The following is a 26,046-nucleotide window of genomic DNA, read 5'->3' on the forward strand; positions in this document are numbered from 1 at the left end:
ACGGCAGCCTGAGCAAGCTAATACAGTGCTTGCGTGTACATCCGCACACCTGTGTGTATGTGTGGGTGTGTGTGGGTGTGTGCTCCCGGGCAGCCAGATATAACTGACAGCCAATGCCAGAGCACTTCTGAGTTAGGGGCCTGTTGGCTTGTTGTAATGGGGGCAGTATTTCTGTGATGAGGGAAGCAAGGAGACTATGGGAAAAGAGACATATCTAACTCAGTCTTGGTTTGGAGGGATGGTCAGGGAGGGCTTCCTGGAGGAAGAAACATCTATACCCTAGATTCCTTTGAGCCTCTCTGTGCATATTGGGGTGACGGCTGTTCCCTCGAATCCAGCTTCCCAACCATCAGCAGAGCACAACTGAGGCCCCTCATCATCTCCACCATCCCAGCAAGAAGCGCGCTCCTCCGGCTGGTGTCTCCAGGAAGCCACCACCCCCTTTCTCTTCCTGGTCCCTCTGGGGGACACATAAGAAGGCAGATTCTACATCAGGCCTTCCTGGGCTTGGTCCAACAACCTCTCCAGCCCCTCCCTCTCTCTCTTCCCCTCTAAGCAAAGTAAACCCCTTGTAGTTCCCAGAACCCACGAGGCACGCTCTCACTTGCACCTCCCCCTAAAAAAAAATTTCCCCCCTTTTTCTTAGATAACTCCAGCTCCTTGTTCAGGTACCACCTGAAATGTTTCCTCCTCCAGGAAGCCCTCCCTGACTATCCCCCCCAACCCAAGACTGGATTAGATATGTCTCTTTTCCCATAGCCTCCTTGCTTCCCTCATCATGAAACTCATCACTCTGTGTTCTAGAAGCCTAGTTGACTGTCAGAGGCCCCCGTTAGATTGTGCGCACTTTGCAGGCAGATCTGCGCCTGATTCATTCACATGGCACTAAGCTAGTGTATTTGTTTGCTCCGGCTGCTGTAACAAAGGACCACAGACGGGGTGGCTTAAACAACAGGCATTTATTTTCTCACAGTCCTGGAGGCCGGAAGTCCGAGATCAAGGTGTCGGCAGGGCTAGTTTCTTCTGAGGTCTCTCTCCTTGGCTTGCAGATGGCCCTCTTCCCCCTGTGTCCTCATGTGGTCACTGAACGTGTGTCCCAATCCTTATAAGGACACCAGTCACACTGGCATAGGGCCCACCCTGATGACCTCATTTTAACTTAATTACCTATTTAAAGACTTTATCTCAACTGCAATATTCTGAGGCACTGGGGATTTAGGACTTCAACATACAAATGTGGGAAGGGCACAATTCAGCCCATACCAACTGGTCTTGCTAAGAGCTTATCACAAACGTGAGTGAATGAATCAATGAATGAATGATATAAAGGTCTCTCTAGTATCCTGGGTTTGTTCCAAGTATTCACTGCCTCTCCTTGTGTGAGGATTAAACGTTTCTGCCCTGTCGATGTTGCTCCTGGCCATACAACTCGCTTTGGCCAATGAAATATGAGAGGAAGAGAGGTGTGCCATTCTAAAGAAGGAATGTTAAGCGCCACAGAGCAGTCCTGCCATCTCTCTTTCCCTTCCACCATGAGCCTGGCATGTCCCGCGGCTAGATGTCTCAAACGGTGCTACTCGTTCAGTGCTTTCTCCTTCCAGAAACTTCTTCAGCAGAGTTGAGGCCAATGCATGAAGGAGTGGTTTATAAGATGTTGCAATTAGGAGAGACATTTGTTACTGCAGCAACACTTAGGCCAAGGTGACTGATGCAGCTTGCGCGGTGCTGGGGCTTAACAGGCCCAGCCCTAGACCCCCAAGACCGGGGTGAGAACTCAACGCATGAGTGAGGTCAAAGTTCAGCCTGGGGCTGGAGGATGGTGATGCTCAGGACCTCCGAGAACGAGTCCATGGCTTCAACCTCATCGACACCACTGAACTAGGTGGCCCAGGGAGCTGCCTTAGGTAAATTCATGGTGTGGCTCAGGGAGAGTTATGGGGGAGTACAGAAGCCCCCTCTTATAGCCCCTGACCCCTTGTGACTCCATTCGCTCTCCGGCTACATGGTCCTTCAAACATGGAAAACACTTCACACCAGATTCCGGAGTCTGGATCCTGCACCTGGCCAGGTGTGCACAAGTGCTGTCTGGGCACTGGCTTACCTGGGGTTGGGGAGAGAATTGGGAAATCCCAAGGTCCCCACCAGCCACTAAAGTGATGGTTAAGAGGATGGCTTTGCACTTAGTGACAAACTAACTCTGTGCCCTCGGACAGGTGATCTCTTATCTTTCTCTGATTCAGAGAGGTGAAGTCACTTTCCCAACATGTTACAGCTAATCTTACAGGGATGGAGCTGACCTCAGAATCCTCTTGGAGCCTCGGCCACGAGGCTCAACTAGTTGTGAGATTCGATTAGATAACGTGTATGAAGCGCTTACTATCACGGCACCAGGCAACGTTGAATACTTGGCATGGGGGGCTGCCTCCGTTATTAGTGTGGTGGGGTAGTATTTAGAAGTATTAACTATTTTCCCCCAAATTAACGTGTACCCCATGACCCTTCCCCAGCCCCAGAGCTACTGTTTTTTCGCTTCATGGTTATTCCCGCAGCCTGCAGGAGATTTACCAAAGAAGCAACTTCCTGGCTTTTGAACTTCAAAAGCTTATTTAGAGATTCTGAATATTGGCTTTTGAGCCTCAAAAATCTAAGCCCTGAAGGACTCCAGATGAAAGTCTGGCCAGAGTGGTTGTCAGGGGCCGGGGTGGGGGGAGGGGGGAATGGGGAGTTGTTGCTTAATGGGGACAGGGTTTCCGTTTTGCAAAATGAAAAATTCTAGAGACTGGTTGCACAACAGTGTGACACACTACTGATGTCACACTGATCTGTACTTTCAAATGTCACACTCCTGATCTGTACTTGTAAAACTGGTTAGGAGGGTAAATTTTATGTTATGTGTATTTTGCCACAATATAAAGTCTTAGTGGAAAAAAAAAAAAAAGTCTGGCCATATATGTAGAAGAGCATTTATCAGGCTGAGTCAACTTCTCTTGCAACAAAATAGATCATGGTTCCCCAATGCAGAAAGGAAGAGTTGGGTGGGAAAAAATACAGTTAAATTCAGAGATGCATCCATGTATCCTACCTGCCCACCCCCAGCCTAGATGGCTTCAGGGTGATATGAGAAATAAAAGGTTCCCGGGAGCCCCCAGATCCCAGGATATAGCAAGTTCTACAGCGTTTCCCCATACCCTGCATATAGCAGCCATCCATTGAGTAGAGATGGCTGTAAAAGCGTGTGCATGCAGTTTCTCTGTACTAGGGAGAGTGCAGCAGACCCCGTTGGTGCCCCACTCATAGGTCCCCAGCACAGCCAATACCCATACAGTTCATTGGCTCCAAAAATGTCTGTGGTTCTGTGGCCACCAGAGCATGAACCACCTACATACAAGCAGCCCTCGAGCTATGATGGATGGATGTTGGTGGATAAATACCCCAGCTCCCTTGCCCCTCAACACCAAGCATGTTCTACACTGACTTTCAGGGGTGCCCAACAAGAATGAGCCCCCCATTGCCCACAGCTGTCACTCATTCATCAATACTCCCTGTATTGATTCCTTCCCTTTCCCATCTCTCTTCTCCACTCCTTTCTGGCTGCTTCCTGAGATCACCTCCCAGACACACTTTGCACGCCCAAATCCTTGTCTCAGGCTCTGCCTCTGGAGAAGCCCAAGCTAAGACAGTAGCCATACAATGTATCAATCAAACCAGGATGCTTTGGAGAATGAAAAGAATCATGATTAACCACTACACCAGGACAATAGCCAGGACTCCTGGGTAAACCAGGCTGTACAGTCACGCCACCCAGCATTTAAGGGGAAACAGCCAGATGTCCTGCATGTGCCAAGAGGGATGTGGAAGACACAGAGGAACCAAAGGTAAAGCAGAAACAATGACATCTCAGCAGGTGGCAGTGGGATAGAAGATAACCACCAAGTACCAGTGGTCTCCCCAATACTCCAATGCCAAATCCCCTGGAATTTAAAGATGATCTTGGGGAGAATTGACTAAGAAGACCCAGACTTAACTGAGATGATGTTTCTACCACTTAGCAGAATTGGAAGAGTTCCAAATTGTAATTAAGTTCTATTATAGAAAAAAACAAATGCGAGTTATGTTTTTGTGATCTGGAATCTGTGAGTGTAAAATTCTTTCCTGCTACAAGGGGTCTCATTTCCTTCTTCAGGTCTTATTTTAAACGGCAGAGAAAAGTGATAAAGCTGGAAGGCAGGGATTGGAAAAAGGGCTTTTGTCGGTGCCCCAGTGCCTTTCCACATCTTTCCCCTTCCAGGTCCTCCTGAACGACACCAGCGCCTCCATTCATCATTTTATTAAAAGCAGTTGCCTTGAGCCCCGCCTTCTCGAGGGGACCCAAGAGGAAATCAGTGTGTTATAAATTAACCATGACAGGACATCAGTCCAGGAGCCCTGCCAGCTGGACGCTGGCCCTCCGCAGTCCATCCCAGATTCTCAGCCTGCCAGGACCTGTCACAGCCCCTGGTCCAGCTGCCTGCTCATCCTGGGCTCAGAGGCTGGAGTTGCTCATCTCTCTGCCAGTGTGCCAAACCTCAGCAGTATTCAGAATAATCTTCTTCCACGTAGTTGGAGGGGAACCAGCCAACCTGGAAAGAGACAAGGAAGTACTCAGGGCAGCCTCTGCCTGTTCTCTTGCTTTTCCTCGACGCACCAGGCAGGTTCCCTCCCGCCTCAGGGCCTTTGCACCTGCCATACCTTCTACCCCAGAAAGTACATACCCCACATGTACACACAGCTGACCCCCCTACCTCCTACATTTCTCTACTCACGTGTCACCTTATGAGTAAGGACTTCCTAACCATCCTATTTAAAACTGCAAACCCCGCCCACCCCAACACTCCTCAGCTCTTTTTCCTGCTTTATATTTCTCCATAGTACTTATCAGCATCTAATTGGTTATACATATTATTTATTTATGGCCTTGTTGTCTGTTCCCCCTCCCCTCACTACAATGTGAGCGCCACAGGGCAGGGATTTTTGTCTGTCTTATTCATCATTGAGTCCCAAGAGCCTAGAATAGTTCCTGGAACATAGCAGATACTTAATAAATATTAGTTGGATGGATGGATGGATAGATAGATAGATATAGATATAGATACAGATATAGATATAGATATAGATACAGATACAGATATAGATATAGATAGATAGATAAGTGGATGGGTGGATGGATGGATGAATGGATGCATGGATGGATGGATGGATGGATGGATGGATGGAATGATGGATGGATGGATGGATGGAATGATGGATGGATGGATGGATGGATGGATGGATGGATGGATGGATGATGGATGGATGGAATGATGGATGGATGGATGATGGATGGATGGATGGATGGATGATGGATGGATGGAATGATGGATGGAATGATGGATGGATGGATGATGGATGGATGGATGGATGGATGGATGATGGATGGATGGAATGATGGATGGATGGATGGATGGATGGATGATGGATGGATGGAATGATGGATGGATGGATGATGGATGGATGATGGAAGGAAGGAAGGAAGGATGAAATGATGGATGGATGGATGAATCCATTACAGCTCAGCCCTTCCTAAACACCCCAAAAGGCTCTCTCAAACCCTAATTGTCCTCCACTGCACACTAAACTTACCCTCCATGGTTCTTAACAAAATTGTTCACCTAAGCAATTATTCAGGTCATTTTTTCACATATGTTTCCCCCTAGTAGATAGTAATCTCCTAACCAGTGTCCTTGTCTTCACTCAACATTTTTGAGAAACCAGTACAAGCAAGGCAATATTTAGAGGCTAGGAATTCATCAGCAGATGAAATAAAGAAGACTCTCGGGCCGGCCCCGTGGCTTAGCGGTTAAGTGCGCACGCTCCGCTGCTGGCGGCCTGGGTTCGGATCCCGGGCGCGCACCGACGCACTGCTTCTCCCGCCATGCTGAGGCCGCGTCCCACATACAGCAAGTAGAAGGATGTGCAGCTATTACATACAACTATCTACTGGGGCTTTGGGGGGGAAAAATAAATAAATTTAAAAAATTATAAAAAAAAAAAAGAAGACTCTCTGCCTTTGTGAGACAAAAATAAGAACCAGGCAGGGGCCGGCCTGTTGGAGTAGTGGTTAAGTTCGTGTGCTCCGCTTTGGTGGCCCGGCATTCACAGGTTCGGATCCTGGGCATGGACCGACGCACCACTTGTCAAGCCATGCTGTGGCGGCGTCCCATATAAAGCAGAGGAAGATGGGCACGGATGTCAGCCCAGGGCCAATCTTCCTCAGCAAAAAAAAAAAAAAAAACAATAAGAAGAACCAGGCAGAAACAAACTTTTTTGAGGAAACTTGAGGTCCCTTCTTGACAGCCTGAATTCAGGCAGGCAAAAGAGCAGACAATGCAAAAGTGGTTAGTCCCAGTTCTGCCTCTTCATGCGTTCAATAATTATTGAGTACCTACTATGTGCCAGGCACTGTTCTAGGCACTGGTGATACTGCAGTGAACAAGATAGACTCAAATCCCTGCCTTTGTGTTTCCCAAACACGTCAATCATTCTCTCACCCCAGGGCCTTTGTACATGCTGGACTTTCTGCCTGGAATACTTCCTCTCACCCTCCCATGAACCTTTTAACCTGGCTAACTTTACTCATCCCTCAGCAATCAACTTTGCCTCTCAGAAGTCGCCCTGACTTGCTCTCAGCGCCAAGTCAGGGGTTCCCTCGGGGTTCCCATGCTGCCCCATGATTCCCCATCTCAATCTTGGTCACGCAACATCGTAACTGCTTGGTTACAGGTCTATCCTCGTCACTAGACTATGAGTTTCACAAAGGCAGTGATTGTACTGCGCTCATTTCTGACTCCTTGGCACCCATCAGAATGCCCAGCGCATAGTAGGTGATCGATAAATAAATGCAGGTTGCATAAATGAATGAAATATCTACGAAACGAAATGTCCTTTCCTCCCCTCTGACCAGGGAAGACCTCCACGTGAGCCGCTCCCTGCCTTCTCCGTTCCACAATTCCAGGGTAGCTCCACCATGGCAAGGTCACCCCAAGCCCCTTTCCCCGGGCTGCCAACCTCCCCACAAACTCACCCGGCCATAGATCTCCCCTCGCCACCAGCCTTGTTGCCCCTTCTTATTAAGGATTTTGATGATGTCACCCTCCTTGAGGGACAGCTCCGATCGGTCCCGGGCACAGAAGTCATAGCGGGCTTTGGCGGTGCCAAAATACTTGGTGCTTCCTGCTGCGTAGAGAAGAGCAGAGGTGGGAAAAGGACCTACAGCAGATACCAGCCCACCAACTGGGGAGAGTGATGGGGGAGGGCAATGCTCTCAGGAGGGTAACACCAGAATGAAGGGTCCCTCAGTGCTTCTTTGTGCAGAGCGTCGGGTGCTCTGTGTTCTGGTGGGGACACCCTTGTACTCCTGGAATCATCATTCCAGCTCAGTCAGCATCCAAATTTAGAAAATAATAGCATTTATAAATTTTTAAATGTTTTGTCCATATTTATAATGAAAGGAAAAAAGGAAAGACGTGGAAAATTTCATTCTAGCCTGTTAAGATTAATTACTTAAGGAGGACCAAGGGTGAAAGAAGAGAGGGAACGGGGAAAAATAAGTAAGAGAAAAAAAGATACAAAAAAACATTTCATAGTACATTGTAGCACAGTACATAGCACATTTCATAGCAACATTGTAGAATATAAAATTAATTTGTAGTATTTCTGCAAATATGCCAAGATTGAACGCCCATATAGCCACCAGGACAAATAAGCAATGTACAGACAGAAAGAAACATTTATTCATTTGGGTGATGAGAATAGGGCCAATTTTTTTGTCTTGGAGTCCTGATATTATATTGGTGTTGCTTTTTCAAAAATATGCCATTTTAACAATAATTTTTAAATCCTTCTTTTAAAAAGTTTTGGACACATAAGAATTCAGACACTATCCCACCTGTATGACTTTTCTGAAAAACGTTCTCCAGAATGTACTCCAGCAAAATGAAATTTGAATCGCAATAAGGAATTTTAAAAATAAAGAAAAACATGGAAAACAAGAAATATAGATGGAGTCTAAACAATTCTTGATACGATATTTGCAAAGTTAAATGCAATTGTTAAGAAAGGATTCCTAAAATATGTTATAACTGTTTTAATTCATAGCAAACTGTAGCCTACATTCCAGATAATTTCAACAAGCCTGGTGGGTAAGCGATGCAAAGGAAAAGGGAAGTAAAAGTGAGCTAAAGGTCTTGCCTTTTGTAGGACAAGGTTATAGATAATAATTAATCCTTGATATTGATACAAAAATATAGGTTTAAAAGGTGCAGGAGAGGACCCTTCTGTTCCCAGTGTCCTCATCTTCCCAAATACAAAAGTAACCCCTGTTCCATCTTCCATCCAAGCAAATGAATATACAAACCACTCAAGAACAAAGGGACAGACAGGGGTGGGAAGGAGTTCTCTGTTTCACAGATATGACCTCTGCATACCCACTGGGAGGAACGTCCATGGCACCCCCAAACTTTCCCTCCACAATGAAAAGGAGCTGGGGCTGCAGGCCCCCAGCCCGAGACCTCCTACCTGGTGGTTTGCTAATGGCTCGCCTCTCCGGCTCCTTGAAGGGGAACTGCAGGGTGGTGTCCAGCGACTTGAAACAATCTTTTAGGGAATTCTGCTGGTAAAACTCCACCAGCTCCTAGAAGAAGGACAGTGGGACAGATGCTATCCCAGGGGGCCAGCCCACGATGGGGCAGAGCTGGAAGGAGCTAGAAGGAGCCACATCCAACTCTTCATGTGAGGCAGGCCCCCTTCTGTCCTCCCTAACAAGTGACTCCTTGAATATTCCCCATGATGGGGAGCTCATTCCCTTCCTGGGCAGCCAGGACCATTTTATGGGGAAGAGATCACATCGCCTAAAGCCAGTTTTCCTAGTAGCCAATTCACTTTATGATACATTTACCAACTTGCCTGACGACCAGCTCACCAAAATCGACCCCCTGTGGGTGTCAAGAGCCTTATTTTTACAATTAATTTTAATAATAATAGATGCTGTTTCTAAAGCACCTACTATGTGCTGGCCAGTATGCAATCACACGTTACCAAAATCTCCTAATAACACTGAGAGGTGAATACAGTCATGATTCTCCTATTTTCTAAATGGAGAAACTGAGTCACAGAGGTGTCAAGTTCCTCATCCAGGGTCCCACAGCTGGAAAAGGGAAGATCCGGAATTCAGCCCCAGAGGAGGGGGCAATAGAGTGCAGCAGCTAAGAGCTGGCTTCTGTATTATTACAGACTGATCTGCATTCAACTTCCAGATTTGTCGCACGTATGAATATTTCTTCCACAAATGCTCAAGCTGATTCTAATAGTGGGGAAACAATCAGGTCAAAATTAAGAAACATTCTTCAAAATAAAATATCTTGTGTTTTGGAGTTCTAGCCTCCAAAATTGCCAATATCGTGAAAGACCAAAAAAATAAATAAAAGACTGGGGAACTATTATAAACTAAAGAGATAAAACTAAATGCAATGTGTGATCCTTAATTATATCCTGGGGGAAAACACAGCTATAAAAGACATAATTTGGGCAATCAGGGAGTTTGGGAAATGGACTGTCCATCAGATAACAATTTTGCATCAGTGTTCAACTTCCTGAGCATGATAATGATCCTGTGTTGAGGGGTGAGAATGACTCGGCTCTTTGGATATTCATGTTAAAGTATTCACGACTGATGGATCTCAATGCCTGTGACTTAGTCTTAAATAGTACAGAATAGATGTGTGAGTGTGTGTGGAGAGAGAGAGAGAGAAAGCAAAACAGGCAGAATATTAACAATTAACAAACTAGGTGAAAGGTTTACAGATGTTCATTACACAATTCCATAACTTCTCCGAAATTTTTCAGAAATACAAAATGGAGGGAACATTTTTCAAAATAACAAGTTTGGGGGGAAGAAAAGATTTGTGGAATAAATTAACAGTCCCTAACGTTCTGGGGAGTCAAGGATCCCTTTGATGATCAAGTGCAATCTGAGACATCCTTCCCCCCCAAAAAATGCAGATATGTACAAGATACTGGATTTTCTTTCAGAGAATTCAAGAATCCATAGACCATGGGTAAGATTTATGTGATTCAGTGCAATGGGGTTAAAATGTCTAAAAGCCCAAAATTACAGGGCACCAAAAAGAAGCAAAAACAATTGAAAGGCATTTGAATTCTCAGTGAAATGGTCAATAAGCAAATTAGACAAAGCTGAGTCTGGAAGTCTGATAGATATAGGGGCTCTGCAATTCTGTGACGCCAGATGAGGATTAAACCTCAGTTTTACCCATCTGTGAAATGGGAACTAAGGGAGTGAATTGAGGGGATTAACTGAAGCCCTATCTATAACATGTCCATCACTCAATAAGTGCTCCATAAATGCTCATTGCTATTATTTATTATTAATATTCTCATTGTTAGTCATTAAGAGAATGAGTTTAAGGCCAATTGCTCCCTAGTGCCCTTGGAGGGGCTGCTCTGAATATAGGTAAGTGTTGGGGGTGGGGGGCACTCTCAAGATAGAGCTTCAAGGAGGGTCCTGTCTGTATTCTGGGAGGCTAGGGTTAGGGGTAGATTGGCCCTTACCGTAAGCCCCCGGAAAGCCTTCTTCTCTGTAATCCGGTACAGTCCTTCTGCTGTCATAATTTTAATATGCTTGACCTCAACATTATACCTGGAAGCAGAGAGAGAGAGGACCAGATGGTCTTGGAGCCCCTGCGAAGTCTCAGCCCCAGCTACACACCTCTAACCATGGAGGAAGCAATCTTGGCTACTTCCTGGAGGAGGCCACCACTGGAGCCCAAAGACTGAAGCTCCCTCCTGCTGTCCCAAAAGGATCCCTTCCCTGGGGCCTTTGCTGCTCTAAGCCTTCATTTCTTCCTCTATAATAGGAATCATCTTCCCTGACTCACAAGTTTGTTGAGAAGTCAAAAAGACCTCGTAAAGAAAGCCATGTTCTGGAATAGAGAGGACGAGATCTCCATTTCCATCAATATGGCGGACCACAGACCAGCGGGGACATGAGAAGGATATTCACTTCTGCAAATATGTAAAACTAGATTTAAAAAATCTACTACAGAAAACCCCTAGAAATGCTGGGGGGGGGGGAATGCTGAGCTCTCAAAAAGATAAGGGAAATTCCCAGAGGCCAAAAACGAGGATGGAACTAAAAATCGAACAGTAAGCATCAATTTCAACCCTTGCTGATATTAGTAACCAAGGAGCTTTGCCCTGCTTGATGATCATGTAGAAAGAGGAGACGAGTTACGGGGTCTATGTAGGGTGGAGAGTTGGCACTGAGACCCCCTCCCATAAGGCTGGACAGGCAAAAAGCTACGCCTGCAGGAAAAGAGTTACGCTAGAAAAATTGCACCCATCAGCCCAGCCGGGATGATGAGAAAGCTTGTCTGTGTCCGAGACCCCAAAGTCACCCTTGAGAATTTACAGCCTCAGTCCTGCCCTCACGTAGATTTGGGGTTTGAACTTAAACCACCCGTGTGGTCTGAGAAACTAAGAAATCAACCTAAAATTTTTTAACCTGATAAAGAAATTAACCTGTTGGTGATGCCCACAGAAGTAAATGCAAAATCTCTGGAGACGCAGGCAGCAAAAGAGTCCCACAGGGAAAGCCTCACTTAAGACCACAAGACAAAATTATAAAATCCACGAGGAAATGGGTCACCATGAGAGAGAAGCTGCACACAGCAGAGCCAGGGTCTGCAAGACTTGGGTTCAGATTGCATTTCTGCCTCTTTCTAGAGTATTCCAGAAGCCTTTTGGGGCTCCCTAGGAGTCATCTCTCTTTCTTGTCAGTCAATTAAAAGAAATTAAAAAGATTTAAAAACACTCAGGACCCACAGAGGCTAAATAAAGGGTGGCTGTCGTGACTACAGTCCCTTCCTCCCAGGCACCTGCAGCGCCCAGGTCCCAGGGGAGATGGGTCAGGGAGGGAGGAGTTACTTAATGCTGATGGCAAACTCTGCCGCGTCCTTCACCCTCTGCCGCACCAAGAACGTCCCATCCGAGCGGTTGGTGAGGATGCTCTCTGCCCCCGCACGCTCCATGGGGCCAGCGTACCTGCCAAGACACACCAAGGACAGAGGTCTGCACAGCCCCCATGCCTGGGCTCTCATGTTGCTATATGGAGGCCGCCCCCTGTGATTTCTTAAGTTGATGATAGCCTGCGTCCAACAGGCTTAAACACCAACATAAGCCTCGAGGAGGCAGTGGCCAGAGTCCCGAAATGGGCAGTGACCATCAGACTTCTGTAAGTCACACCCGACGTTTGACACATGGATTGAAGGAGAGAACTCAGTCTTTTGGGTCTGGCTGTGTCTTTGTGTGACACAACAAGAAATATATATCTGGTCTCTGCCCCTGGCTCCTGGCACATGGCTCCTAAAACCTTTGGAATCTCTGAAGAGATAAGTGTCTTTTTGTGTGCTAACGAGATGATTGGGGGCTGGGGGCTCCTAGACAGCCTCAGGATGGGGGGCGGTGGCCAGAGGAAGAACCAACCACGCGATTAGAGGGTTGAAACTTTCTGCCCCATCTTCTCCACCTCCAGGGAGGTTGAGTGAATCACTAATGGCCAATGATTTAATCAATCACGTCTATGTAATGATGCCTCTATTTAAAAACCCTAACCTCGGGGGTCTGGAGAGCTTCTGGGTTGGTGAACACGTGGAGGTGCCAGGAGGAGGGCATGTCTGGAGAGGGCAGGGAGGCTCCCGGCCCCTTCCCCATACTCTGCCCTACACATCTCTTCCCTCTGGCTGTCCCTGAGCTGTATCCTTTTCTAGCAAACTGGTAATCTATTAAGTAAAATGTTTCTCTGAGTTCTGTGAGTTTGCGTTAGCAAATTATCGAACCCGAGGAGGGGGTTGTGGGAGCCCCGTTTTTATAGCCAGTCGGTCAGAAGTACCAGAGACCTGGACTCGAGACCGGCATCTGAAGAGAGGGCAGTCTTGCAGGACTGAGCCCTTAACCTGTGAGATCTGACACGAACGCCAGGTAGCCCGTGTCAGCATTGAATTGAATTTTAGGACAGCCAGAGGGTGTCGGAGAATTGCAGAATTGTTTGTTGTGGGGAAAAGAACATACATTTGGTTTCAGAAGTGTTGAGAGTGTGAGTAGAGAAAGGCAGTTGTTTTCCTTTTTTTCTTTTACTCTGGAATTTGGCATTCCTGAACAGGCATTTACTGAGTGCCCACTGTTTGCCCACCTCTGTGGTCACCAGAACAGAGGGTGAGAAATGTAAGGCACTAGCCTCAGGTACAAAATTTAAAGGGGGAGCCAACACACTCAGTCACCAAGATAAATAATAACAAATAAAATAAACAGTCTTTTAATGCAATATTTTTAAAAATCCACATGGCAGGAAAAACAGCCACAAATATGAATGAAGCACTGATATGTGCTACAATGTGGATGGACGTTGAAAATACGATGCCGAGTGAAATAAGTTGGTCACTAAAGGTCACATGTTGTGTGATTCCACTCATATGAAATGTCCAGAACAGGCAGATCCAGAGACAGGAAGCAGGTTAGTAGTTGCCAGGGTCTAGGGGAGGGGGATGGGGAGTGACTGCTGATGAGGACGGGGTCTCCTTTGGGGATGATGGAATGTTCTGGAGCTAGACAGAGGTGGTGCTTGCACAGCATCATGAATGTACTAAATGTCATTGAATGTAGATGTGACTATGAATATATTTATGCTATAAATGTAAACACATAACATAAATAATATACATTAATTATAGATAATACATAATTATAGATGATCTATAAATGTGAATATGAATATATTTATGCTATAAATGTAAACATATAACATGGATAATATATAATATAGATAATATATAATTATCTATAATACATAAATGTGAATATGAATATATTTATGCTATAAATGTAAATGCATAACATAATATACATTAATTATAGATAATATATAATTATAGATAATATATAATTATCTATAACATATAAATGTGAATATGAATATATTTATGCTATAAATGTAAATGCATAACATAATATACATTAATTATAGATAATACATAATTATAGATGATATAGATAATATATAATTATCTATAATATATAAATGTGAATATGAATATATTTATGCTATAAATATAAATATATAACATAAATAATATATATTAATTATAGATAATATATAATTATCTGTGATATATAAATGTGAATATGAATATACTTATGCTATAAATGTAAATACATAACATATAATCTATATTAATTATAGATTATATGTAATTATAGATGATATGTAAATATGAATATAAATATCTTTATGCTGTAAATGTAAATATATAACAAAAATAATATATATATATTAATTATAGATAATATATATCTAACTATAGATAATATAGATAATACAATTAAATATAGATAATAATTATAGACATATATATCTTTATATAACATAGATAATATAATGTGAATATGAATATCTGCTATAAATGTAAATATATAACATAAATAGTATATATTAACTTCAGATAATATATAATTATATATGATACATAAATGTGAACATGAATATATATGTTATGAATATATACTATAAATGTAAATATATAACATAAATAACATATTAACTTCAGATAATATACAATTATATATGATATATAAATGTAAACATGTAATATAAGTGTAAATATTAATATAAATGCAATTTTAAATGGCTAATTTTATGTTATGTGAATTTCATCTCAATTTAAAAAAATGAATGTGAAGAAACATCCATGATGAACAAAATGTCAAAGTTTTAAATGAAGACAAAATTCGACTCGGCATTTGCCTGATTCACCTTTTCCTCCTTCCAGCCCTGTGATTTCCTGTCATTATCTACAACTTTGACATCTTGCTCACCACGGATTTTTTTTTTTTTTGCCTTGCTTTTGATTGATTTTTTTAAACATTGCATTAAAATATTATGGAGCTCGATGCCTGAGTTTGGCGCCCCTTAAATTGTGTGCCTGAAGAGAGAGCCTCGCTCTTGTCACCCCAGCCCCGGCCCTGGTCGCTGGTGACCACATCCTGGCAGCAGAGGGCACAGTGAACACAGCCTCCAGAGACCACGGTTTGAATCCTGGCTCTGCCACTTTGTCATTCTGTGACCTCGGGAACTGATTTTGTCACTCTGAGCCCCAATTTCCTCTTCTGAAAAGAAGGAGGTGAAACTACCCACCACAGAGTGACATTTTTGACCAATGGCGATAATGTGGTTGTAGCACTTCATACACGGTAGACACTTGGGAATTCTGTCCCTTGTGTTATCATGACTTCCAAGAGGCAGGAAAGTCCGGCTTTGGACTCAGGCAGACTTGGGTTCGAATCCCATCTCCGTCCCTTCCTCACTGTGTGACATTGAACAAATCACGTCCCCCTCTCCAAGCCTCGGTTTCCTCCTTTACAAGAAGGGAGTAAGAACAGCACCTACTTCAAAAGGTTGTTACGAGAATTAAATGTGCTCCTTAAAATGCTGACACACAGCCATAAAAACGATACCGCATTACACCAAGTCTAAGATGCCGAGGACTGTAAAATGCACTGTTCTTTTATGGCCATTACGAAATAAAAATTACCACCCATAAAATGAGGCAGAAAACTGAGGCTCTATTGATTGTAAGAGCCATTCCAATGCCAGAGATGTTAAAACTTAAAAAAAAAAAAAAATGTGCATTTTAGAATCGATGAAATGTGCTCATAACAGCCAGTACTAATAATACAGACAATAAAGTGCTTACATGTGCCAGGCACAGACTAAGCACTTAAGTCTTCATATTAGCCATATGAAGTAGATATAGGTAGTAATCTATTTTCCAGAAAGGAAAGTCAAAGCACAGAGAGGTTGAGTTACTGGCCAAAGGTCACAACATTGGAGTCAGGATTTGCAGGTCAGTGGGCTCCAGGAGCAACACTGTAAACCTCCACCCCTCACTGCTCTATACACAATAGGTGCTCAAAAAAAGGGGATACTCCCATTACCATCACCACCATCATTTTCCTTCCAGTGAGACCATAATCCCCCAAAGTCAAGGACTCTGTTTTGTCTGCTCTCTCCTTAGCAGCCCCCCATGCAGGGCTGGACCCAGCAGTCAACGCCCAGGATTTGAAGACTGAATAACTGATTGGTTTGGAGGCCCCTCCCATACCCAGCCTGGGCACCCACCCCAAAGGGCCCCACGTTGCAAATAAGAAAGGTGGTTCTACTCACCAGAGATGAACAGACAGGTCTTGAGGGGGACCCTAGGGACAGAGACAGAGACAGAGACTTAGAGCAAAGAGCACAGCTTGGCAATATCTTGACTGCCAGGCACTTCATTCATTCATTCATTCTTCATTCATTCAGAGACTGGTTCACTATTGAATAAATCAGGGGTTGTCCAGCCACCTGTTTTAGCAGGACCCTCAAGCTAAAAATGGTTTTTACATTTTTAAATGGATGACAAAAATAAAAAGAAGAATATTTCCTGGCATGCAAAGGTTATATGAAATTCACATGACAGGGTCCATAAATTCAGTTTTATGGGAACACAGTCATGCCCACGCATTTACAGATCATCTGTGGCTGTTTTTGTGCTACTATGGCAGAGTTGAGTGGTCACAAGAGAGAATATCTGATCTGCGAAGCTGAAAATATTTACTATCTATTTATTCACAGAAAAATTTTGCCAATCCCTGATCTAAATAAATGTAAAAGTGCTCATTTCCACTACCTCACACCCATTAGGGTGGGTACTGTTATTAAAAAAAATAAAGAAAATAATAAGTATTGGTGAGGATATGGAGAAATTGGAACCCTTGTGCTTTACTGATAGGAATGTAAAATGGTACAGTTGCGGTGGAGAACAGATGGCTGTTTTTCAAAAAATTAAAAATAGAATTACTATATGACCCGGCAATTCCTCTTCTGGGTATATAACCAAAAGAGTTGAAAGCAGGGACTCAAAGAGATATTTCTACACCCATATTCATTGCAGCATTATTCACAGCAGCCAAAAATGAAAGCAACCCAAGTGTCCATTGACAGGTGAATGGATAAACACAATGTGGTATATACACACAGTGGAATATCATTCAGCCTTAACAAGAAAGGGAATTCTGACACCTGCTACAACATGGATGAACCTTGAGGACATGATGCTCAGTGACATGAACCAGACACAAAAGGACAAATACTATATGATTCCACTTACAGGAGAGCCCCACATTATCCAAATTCATAGAGACAGAAAGTAGAATGGTGGTTGCAGGGGCTGAGGAGTTGGGGGGGGCATGGGGGGGTGGGGGGGGCGGGCAGTGGGGAGTTAGTGTTTCATAGGTACAGAGTTTCAGTTTTGCAAGATGAAAAGAGTTTCTGGAGATGGATGGTGATGATGGTTGCACAACATGTGAATGTACTCAGTACCACTTAACCGTACATTTAAAAATGGTTAAAAGGGTAAATTTTATGTTATGTGTATTTTACCCTAAGTAAAAATAATGCTCCAAAACATCGCCCCAAAAGAAAACCCACACTCATTACTCAGTAAGCAGTTAGTCCCTATTCCCTCTACCCCAGGACCTGGACACTACCAATTTGCTTTCTGTTCCTATGGATTTATCTATTTTAGACATTGCATAAAAAAGGAATCCTTGCAAAATGTACTAAATATCACTGAAGCGTACACTTTACAATGCTTAAGGTTATGTTGTACAAATTTCACCTCAACTTTTTAAAAAGGGAGAAAAAAGAATGCAATGTTCTATGTATAGTGATATGCAAAGATCCTAAGATACGTTAAGTAGGAGAAAAAAGCAAGCTGCAAAATAGTGAGTATTGAACCTTTTGAGTAAACCATCAGGGAATATAAATCCATATTTTTATCTATTTGTACGTGCATTAAGAAACTCTAGGCAGACATATAAAAAACAAATAATAGTAATTATCTTGTAAGATGAGTGGTGCTGAGAGGATGGGGAGCCTCAAATAGAGGGGAGAATTGTCATTTTTTCTGTGTTTTCTGAGAGCCTTCCTGGTGATGGGAGAAGCAGAGGCAAGAATAAGTGTGGATTTAAAGAGGCAGTTACATTTGGAAGCAGAAATTGGAGAGATGCCCAGATCTTGGCTTCTAAATGCCATGTCGCACTGAAAGGACCAGGGCTCCCTGGGAAAATGGTTGATTCCAAGAATGGAGCAGGGAAAATGTAAGATAAGTTTGATATTATGCTGGAAAATAAGGTAGGGCTCAAAGAATGATGAAGACATATCAAAGGGACAGAAGAACCAGCCTAAAGGGGCGCCTTTTGGCCAAGGCTGGGATGATTTTTTTTTTTCTTTTGTGAGGGAGATCGGCTCTGAGCTAACATCTGCCAATCCTCCTCTTTTTGCTGAGGAAGACTGGCCCTGGGCTAACATCCATGCCCATCTTCCTCCACTTTATATGGGACGCCGCCACAGCACGGCCTGACAAGCTGTGCGTCGGTCCGAGCCCGGGATCCGAACCGGCGAACCCCGAGCCACCGCAGCGGAGCATGCACACTTAACCGCTTGAGCCACCAGGCTGGCCCCTGGGATGATTTTAAAATAGGCATCCACAAGCATTTCCCGAGATAGATAGATAGATAGATAGACAGACAGACAGATAGATAGATACTTAGACACATAGATAGATAGATACATACATACATACATAGATGATTGATTGATAGGTACTTAGACACATAGATACATAGATGATTGATAGATACATAGATGATTGATAGATACTTATATACATAGATGCATAGATGATAGATAGATAGGTACTTAGATACATAGATAGATTCATGGATGATAGATACATAGATGATCATCAGATACATAGACGATTGATAGGTAGATAGATACATAGATGATTGATAGATACAGATACACAGATAGATACATAGATGATTGTTAGACAGATACATTGATTGACTGATACATACAAACAAACATATACAGATACATAGATACACAGGTAGATATATAGATGATTGTTAGATAGATACAGAGACGATTGATTGATACATACATACACAGATAGATTAGAAGAAACAGCTCTTCCTTACTGTAGAACACCAGCTAATAAATTTGGAAGGAACGGTGGAGTTGGAAACTCATAATGTATCTCCACAGGAGAAACGCGGACAACTCCAGGACAAAAAAAAAATCTCTAAAAGACATTTTGGGGAAAATTAGTAAAATTTAAATATAGACTACGGATTAAATAATAGTATAAGGTCAACGTTGAATTTCATGTTTTTTAAAATCATGCAATGGTGATGTAAGAGAAGGTTCTTGTAAAAAATATTTAGGGGTGAAGGGAAGATATGTCTGTAAAGATACTTTTAAATGTCTCAGGAAAAAAATTATATAAATTTTAAAAATGAAATAAAATGTGCAGAGAAAGAGAGCAAATGATAGAGCAAACGGGATAAAATGTTGACGGCTGGTGAATCTGGGTAAAGGATATACGGAGGTCTTTGCATTATTCTCAAGACTTCTCTGAAATTCTGAAATGATATAAAATTAAAGCAACAAAAATAGGAGAGAGTTTCCCTCTGCAGGCTCCTATTTGGGCTGTGAAGTAGGCTTTGGGGTCATTCGCTGTGAAGGAGGGAGGAAGAGAGATGGCTGAGGTTTGGGAGAGTGGGAAAGATCTGAAGTCATTGTAAAGAGTGAGGGAACAGCTGAAGAATGACAGGCTGGGCAGAGCGGTGGGCAGGTCTGTTCACAGGAGCTAAGCAAGGAGGCATGGGGGACATGACACCTCACAGGAACCCATTCAGTGCCTCCCAAGGAAGCCAGGGGCTGGCCAGCCTTCTGGACCCCTGCTCCTTCTCATCTACGAAGAAAAGGACCTTCATACAAGAAGAATCAAGGAGGAAAGGACTGGTCATCATTCTCATCATTCCCATTCTGGGCTCAGATGGTGAGGCAGGCAGAATCTTGAGTTTGGGAATGACCCTCTGTGATGGACAGCCCCCTCCCTATCTCTAGCAGTGTCTCCCCAAGGTTGCCCGCCCTCACAGGACCCTCTTGCCCTGGCTCTGTCCAGACTTGAGGCACTCACATGCACATAGGGCTTGACTCTGTTACAGGGAAACCAGCCAACTTCATTCGTAGCTGTATTCCTGCCCTAAAAAGTCAGGAAGAAAAGACATGATGGGTTACAGGCATCTGTGAGCGTGTGTGTGTATCCATCATTCTACCCAACGGCCACTCTGCCCGTCCATTTATCTCTCTATGGCCTGGATGACCCCGAGAGGGACCAGCCAGTATCAACTTCCTGGGAATACAGCCAGCTCAGAAGAGCCACACCAACCCCAGAAATTCCTGTCTACACCACCCTCTCCAGGTGCCTCCTCCAGAGCAGCCTTCTCTTGCTGGAGTCCAGTGGGGCCATGACCCCACTTCCTGAGGTCACCTACACCCATGACCCCACACTCAAGTCCTTCTCCATCACTCCCACAGCCCAGCCTGTACCTCCCACCAGTTGTGTTCAGCCTCAGCCTTGGTGAGCTCCACGATGTCTCCAGGGTTGAGCCGTAGAAAAGATCCAAAGGCTCCAGGGGGTGGAGGAAGCCCATAGTACTCCTGACACACCTCCATCTTGGGCAGGCCTGGAGGGGAGGGAAGATGGTGACACAGCATGGTTGGTAGTCAAGGATTTTCAAACTTGAGTCTTGCCACCCACCAGGATGGCGAAAATTAAAAAGTCTGACAATACTAAGTGGTGGCAAGGATATGGAGCAACTAGAACGCTCCTACATTGCTGGTGGGAATCCACTTTGGAAAACTGTTTGGCAGTATCTACTAAAGCTAAATAGACATCTACCTTGTGACCCAGAAATTCCACTCCAGTATATACGCCCAAGAGAAATGAAAACACATGTCCACCAAAAGTCATAGACAAGAATGTTCACAGCACTTTATTCACAGTAGCCAAAATCTGGCAACAAACCAAATCTCCTCAATAAGATGGATGAACACGACATGATAAAAAAAAATCATACGATGGAATACTATAAAGCAATGAAAACGAACAAGCTACTGCTACAGGCAACCCCATCAATGAATCTCGCCAACATTATGCTGAATAAAAGAAGCCAGATGTGGTAAGAGTGCATACCGTATGATTTCATTTTTATGAAGTTCAAGAACAGGCAAAATTAATCTATGGAGATAGAGGTCAGACAGTAGTTCCCTCTGGGAGGTAGGTGGGGACTGACTAGCAGTGCATGATCAGCAGTGCTATCCAATAAAATTTTCTGTGATGATGGAAGTGCTCGATAATACGTGCTGTTCGATATCGTAGCCATTAGCCAGAGGTGGCTATTGAGCACTTGAAATGTCACTAGTGCGACCGAGTAAAAGAATTTTTAAGATTATTTAATTTTAATTATTTTTATTTTATATTGGATAGTCCAGTTCTAGAGTGATGGATATGTTCTATACATTGAACTGAGTGTTGCTTACGTGGGTAGAAATTCATAGAGCCGTACACTTAAGATTTATTCACTTTATGCAATCTACAGTCATACTCAATAAAAAGTGTGTGTGTATATATATATAATGGATATGTATAAGTGTGTGTACGATATATATATATGATAAGTAAAGCATATATATGTACATATATATAGGATATGTTTAAATATATACATACATAATGGATACATACACACACATACACTCATATATATTTCTTCCTATTGAGGACATTTGGGCTGTTTCTAGTTTTTGACAAATAAAGCTGATATATACATTTTTGTATAAAGCTGATTATACATTATTATTATATTATATATAAATATTATATATATATTCCTCCTATTGAGAACATTTGAGTTGTTGCTAATTTTTGACTATTGCAAATAAATCTGGTATATCTATATCTATCTATCTATAGATACCTATCTATCAATATAGATAGGTAGATAGATAGATATGAAATCTGAGTCTTTACACCGACTCTGTATAACTATGAGCAAAGAGGTGATTTCTCCCAGCCACACCAAAGTGTTCTCATTTCTTTCATATTGCCCTGCCCTCCTACTTCCTAGCCTTTGCACATACTGTTCCCTCTGCCTGGAACACTCCTGCCCTCCTCCTCACCTGTCCCACTCCTCCTCATCCTTCAAGTGTCCACTTAAATGTCTCCTCCTCTGAGAAGCCTTCCCTGAACACTCAGATTCATCAGGTTCCCCAGTTTTATGCTTCAGAAAACCCTCCACTTCCAACTGTAATGCCTTAACCAAAGTCTGTCTCCGACTACTGCCTGGAAGCTTTGGGAGGGCGAGGTGCACAACTGTTTTAGTCACCATTTGCCCCAGAGGATATAGACAGTAGATGCTGAATAAAAGTCACCCATCAAAGCTGTGATTCCACAAAACTCACTAACATATGAAGGAATCCAGCCTGTTCCCCTGACATCGGGCTAAAAAGAATTCTGGCTCAGCCAAGCTGTATCTTCCGCTCTCCCATCCTCCAGGTGGAGGACACTTTGCTGCAACCACCATATTGTAAGATTTTGTGATGCAGAATCAAGAGGAGAGGGAATGAAGAGAACTCTCAGAAGTGTACCTGGCTGGCTGAGACTACTCAGGGGTTTGTCAGCAAGTGAAAAAAAAAAAAAAAGAGAGTTGGTGGATAGAGGAAAAAGAAAAGCACACAGAAGAGAAAAAGGATCTGAACCAGGATTGCTGTGCTCCATGCATGCCCTTCACAGTGTTTGAGCAAAGCAAGTAAAGAATTTGAGTCTGTTATTTTTAAATTCCTTGTGAGTTTCTAGGACTGGAACAAATGGATCACAGCTTTATAAGCAGGACTTTATGTGGTTGTTCATATAATCGTTGAGACCTGTCCCTGGGCCAGCATCACGGAGGCAAGGACCAGATTTCCTTCTGCCCTTCACAGCGCCCCCTGACGACTCACCCAGCTCGTTCCTCTTTTTGTCCTGAGCTCGGCGATGCAGTTTGTCCTGGAGGGAGAGACCAAGAAAGCAAAAATGGCTATCTATGCCCAGCCTGGGGGCTCCTCAGCCCCCATGTGAGCATCTGGCACAGGGCCATGGCCACTGCTGGGGTCTCCTGAGTCTTCTTCCTCATGACCCATCATGATTTTTCATACACAGAAAGAGGTATGGGGATCTTACCTTCTTCATAGTTCCTGAAGAATCTATGGGAGAGAGAAGGAAATAGTTAGGATGGGAAATGCCCCATGCAGAACCAAGCCCATCTCCCACCCTCTCTTCCACTGGTACCTTGCCCATGTCGGCCACATGGAGGGACCCTCCCCAGACACTCCTTGTGTGCAGGTGCCCGGCACCGATGACAGCGGTAGCCCTGATAGAAGGTGCCTCTGGAATGCAGAAGGGAGACAAAGGAGAGTCAGAGATGTTGAAGGGACACAGCCAATCATTTTGCCAACAACGTGAAGGGTCCCCTTGGGTTCTCTTTAGAGAAGGAGAGAGATGGAGACACTGAAAATCAAAGGAGAGCCTCCCACCTCCCAACTCAGCAGACTGACAGCCAGGGGAGCCCCTCTAAAGAGGAAGTGCTGACCAACACGAGGACACAGGCTCATCCTCCCAGACTCTCACCTCAGCAGCATCTGGCAAGCTTTGCAGGATGTTGTCTCCTCAAAGGAATACATCTGGAAGTCATGCCCATTGGCAGTGGCGTTCTCAGGGTAGATGTTGGAGCTGGAGAGGGAAGATAATTGCATGCAATGGAATAGTATTCAGCCATAAAAAGGAGTGAAATACCAATACACGCTGCAACTTAGAGGCATCAGGACTTCATTCCTTTTTGTGGCTGAATACTATTCCATTGCATGGATATACCATATTGTGTTTCTCCATCCCTCCATTGATGGACATTTTGGTTGTTGCCAGCTTTTGGCTATTGTGAATAGTGCTGCTATGAACATGGGTGGAGATAGAAAGCAGATAAGTGGTTGCCAGGGGCTGGGAGTTGGGCAATGGGGAGTGACTGCTTCATGAATGCAGGGCCTCCTCTTGGGGGGTATGAGACTGTTTTGGAACTAGATAGAGGTGGTGGTTGCACAACACTCTGAATGTGCTAAATGCCGTTGAATTGTACACTTTAAAATGGCTAATTTTTAGTTATGTGAATTTCAACTCAAGAAGGAGGAGGAGGAGGAAGAGGAGGAGGAAGGAGCTCCAGGCTGGTGGCTGAAGCTTAGACAGAACCTTGGCATTCTGGGGATGCAGACAGCCTTAAAAGCCTGTCCCTCACGCTTCCCAGATGATGAGACTAAAGTTCAGAGTGGTCCCACAGAATGTCCAGGCAGAGAGGTGAGACTAGAGCACAGAATTGCTTCCCACCCCTGCACCCACGTGACAGAGTCCTCTGAGGACAGAAAGAAGGAGGAGGAAGGGGTCTCACAGGGCCATCTCGAACTGCTCCATCCACTTTTTTTTCAGTTCCCGTGTCTTGAAGAACAGCTCATAGCCCTGAGCACCTTGGTCCTCGATCAGGAGAAACATGTGAGTCCACTGCAGGGAAGCAGGGTTCAGAATGAAGGCACTCACCCTGCAGAGGGTGGGACCACACCCCCCCCCCCCGACCCCTATCCCTGTAGGGAGAAAAGGATCAGGCCAATAACAGCCTCCTAGCCCCCAGAAAGGGCATGGGTTCGCTCGTACAGGGCTGCCCAGGAAAACTAAACACACATCCACAAACCTAAAATCAAACACACACATATACACACTCAGGTCTGAAACACACACACACAAACACATTCCAAAAGCCAAGTGGAGAGCCTCAAATTGCATTGGGGCTCCCCAGCATTGCGTTCCCCAGTTCTGGCCTCAGAGCCCCACCTTCTTGTTGTCCCGGTCTCCGGAGGAGTCGTCTCGAACTTGGAAGCTGTGCAGGTTCACAAAGTCCTTGAGGTCGTAGGAGTCCCCTCGGCGCTTGCAGATGAGCAGAGCTTTGTCGAGCAGGAAGGCATACCTGGGAGCAGCTGGGTCAGGTGTCTGTGTCTGGCTCCTCCCAACAGTCCCCATCAGCTCTCTGCCTGATCCCCTCCACCTTCCTGGCCACGCCCTGCTGTCCATCTAGAACTCCTGCCCTTCCCCTCCTCTGTGGCCAACTTGGCCCCGCCCACCTGCCTATCTTGGAGCCTGGGCCCCGCCCCTGCCCAGGCTCCACCCCAGACGTGTTGGTCCCGCCCACCTGCCTATCTAGGAGCCTGGCCCCGCCCCTGCCCAGGCTCCACCCCAGACTGTTGGCCCCGCCCACCTGCCTATCTAGGAGCCTGGCCCCGCCCCTGCCCAGGCTCCACCCCAGACTGTTGGCCCTGCCCACCTGCCTATCTTGGAGCCTGGGCCCCGCCCCTGCCCAGGCTCCACCCCAGACTGTTGGCCCTGCCCACCTGCCTATCTAGGAGCCTGGCCCCGCCCCTGCCCAGGCTGGGCCCCAGATCCCTGCTGGCTCTGCCCACCTGTCCATCTTGGAGCGCCGCTCCACCGACGTGATCTTGAGCTCCCCGTCGATCTTGGGCCGGCCGTAGTGGGCTAGAGACTGGTCCTACACAGCAGGCAGGGGGTCTGGCAAGGGGCCACCAAAGAGGAGACCAAACACCCTCCCCTCCCCACGTGGCCACACCCCTGGCCCTCCCTGCCCCTCCCCCTCACCAGGTTCTCGATGGACAGCTGGAAGTTGGTGATCTGCCGCAGCGTCTCGTTGTCTCGCTTGACCTCGTTCACGCACTGCGCCAGGTCCTGGGGGTGGGACAGGGGTGAGCCTGGGCCACCAGGCCCAATCCTCTACCTGGCCGGGGATAGGGGGTCCGCCCCCACTAAGGGCCGGCAGGAGGCATAGAGAGGGTGTCACAGCATGTCACTGTCCCCAAGGGGGATGCTGCGGATAACTCACTCCTCATAGAAGGGTGTGGCCGAGGGGGCCGGAGGCGGGGGGTGA

At 44.9% G+C, this 26,046-nt stretch overlaps 1 protein-coding gene across 2 annotated transcripts in view; it reads right to left on the reverse strand.

Moving 5' to 3' along the window:
- Positions 1 to 4,312: 4,312 nt before the first annotated feature.
- VAV1 (vav guanine nucleotide exchange factor 1) overlaps positions 4,313 to 26,046 on the reverse strand; it is a 59,700-nt gene continuing 37,966 nt past the window's right edge. The window contains exons 12-27 of one of the 2 annotated variants that reach the window (XM_058537985.1): positions 25,761 to 25,847; positions 25,568 to 25,653; positions 24,945 to 25,077; positions 24,508 to 24,617; positions 23,700 to 23,801; positions 23,361 to 23,458; positions 23,253 to 23,275; positions 23,033 to 23,078; positions 20,582 to 20,718; positions 20,169 to 20,234; positions 16,307 to 16,338; positions 12,016 to 12,132; positions 10,642 to 10,729; positions 8,593 to 8,707; positions 7,100 to 7,248; positions 4,313 to 4,619 (exon numbers count right to left, since the gene is read on the reverse strand). In XM_058537985.1, the coding sequence (XP_058393968.1) occupies positions 4,566 to 4,619; positions 7,100 to 7,248; positions 8,593 to 8,707; positions 10,642 to 10,729; positions 12,016 to 12,132; positions 16,307 to 16,338; positions 20,169 to 20,234; positions 20,582 to 20,718; positions 23,033 to 23,078; positions 23,253 to 23,275; positions 23,361 to 23,458; positions 23,700 to 23,801; positions 24,508 to 24,617; positions 24,945 to 25,077; positions 25,568 to 25,653; positions 25,761 to 25,847 (1,443 nt within the window). In that variant the 3' untranslated portion in view covers positions 4,313 to 4,565. Of the gene's footprint in view, positions 4,620 to 7,099; positions 7,252 to 8,592; positions 8,708 to 10,641; positions 10,730 to 12,015; positions 12,133 to 16,306; positions 16,339 to 20,168; positions 20,235 to 20,581; positions 20,719 to 23,032; positions 23,079 to 23,252; positions 23,276 to 23,360; positions 23,459 to 23,699; positions 23,802 to 24,507; positions 24,618 to 24,944; positions 25,078 to 25,567; positions 25,654 to 25,760; positions 25,848 to 26,046 lie in introns of both variants that reach the window. The other variant, XM_058537984.1, reaches the window with a different exon arrangement.

The sequence above is a fragment of the Diceros bicornis genome, unplaced genomic scaffold, assembly GCF_020826845.1.
Source record: "Diceros bicornis minor isolate mBicDic1 unplaced genomic scaffold, mDicBic1.mat.cur scaffold_73_ctg1, whole genome shotgun sequence".
In the NCBI taxonomy this organism is placed as follows: domain Eukaryota; kingdom Metazoa; phylum Chordata; class Mammalia; order Perissodactyla; family Rhinocerotidae; genus Diceros; species Diceros bicornis.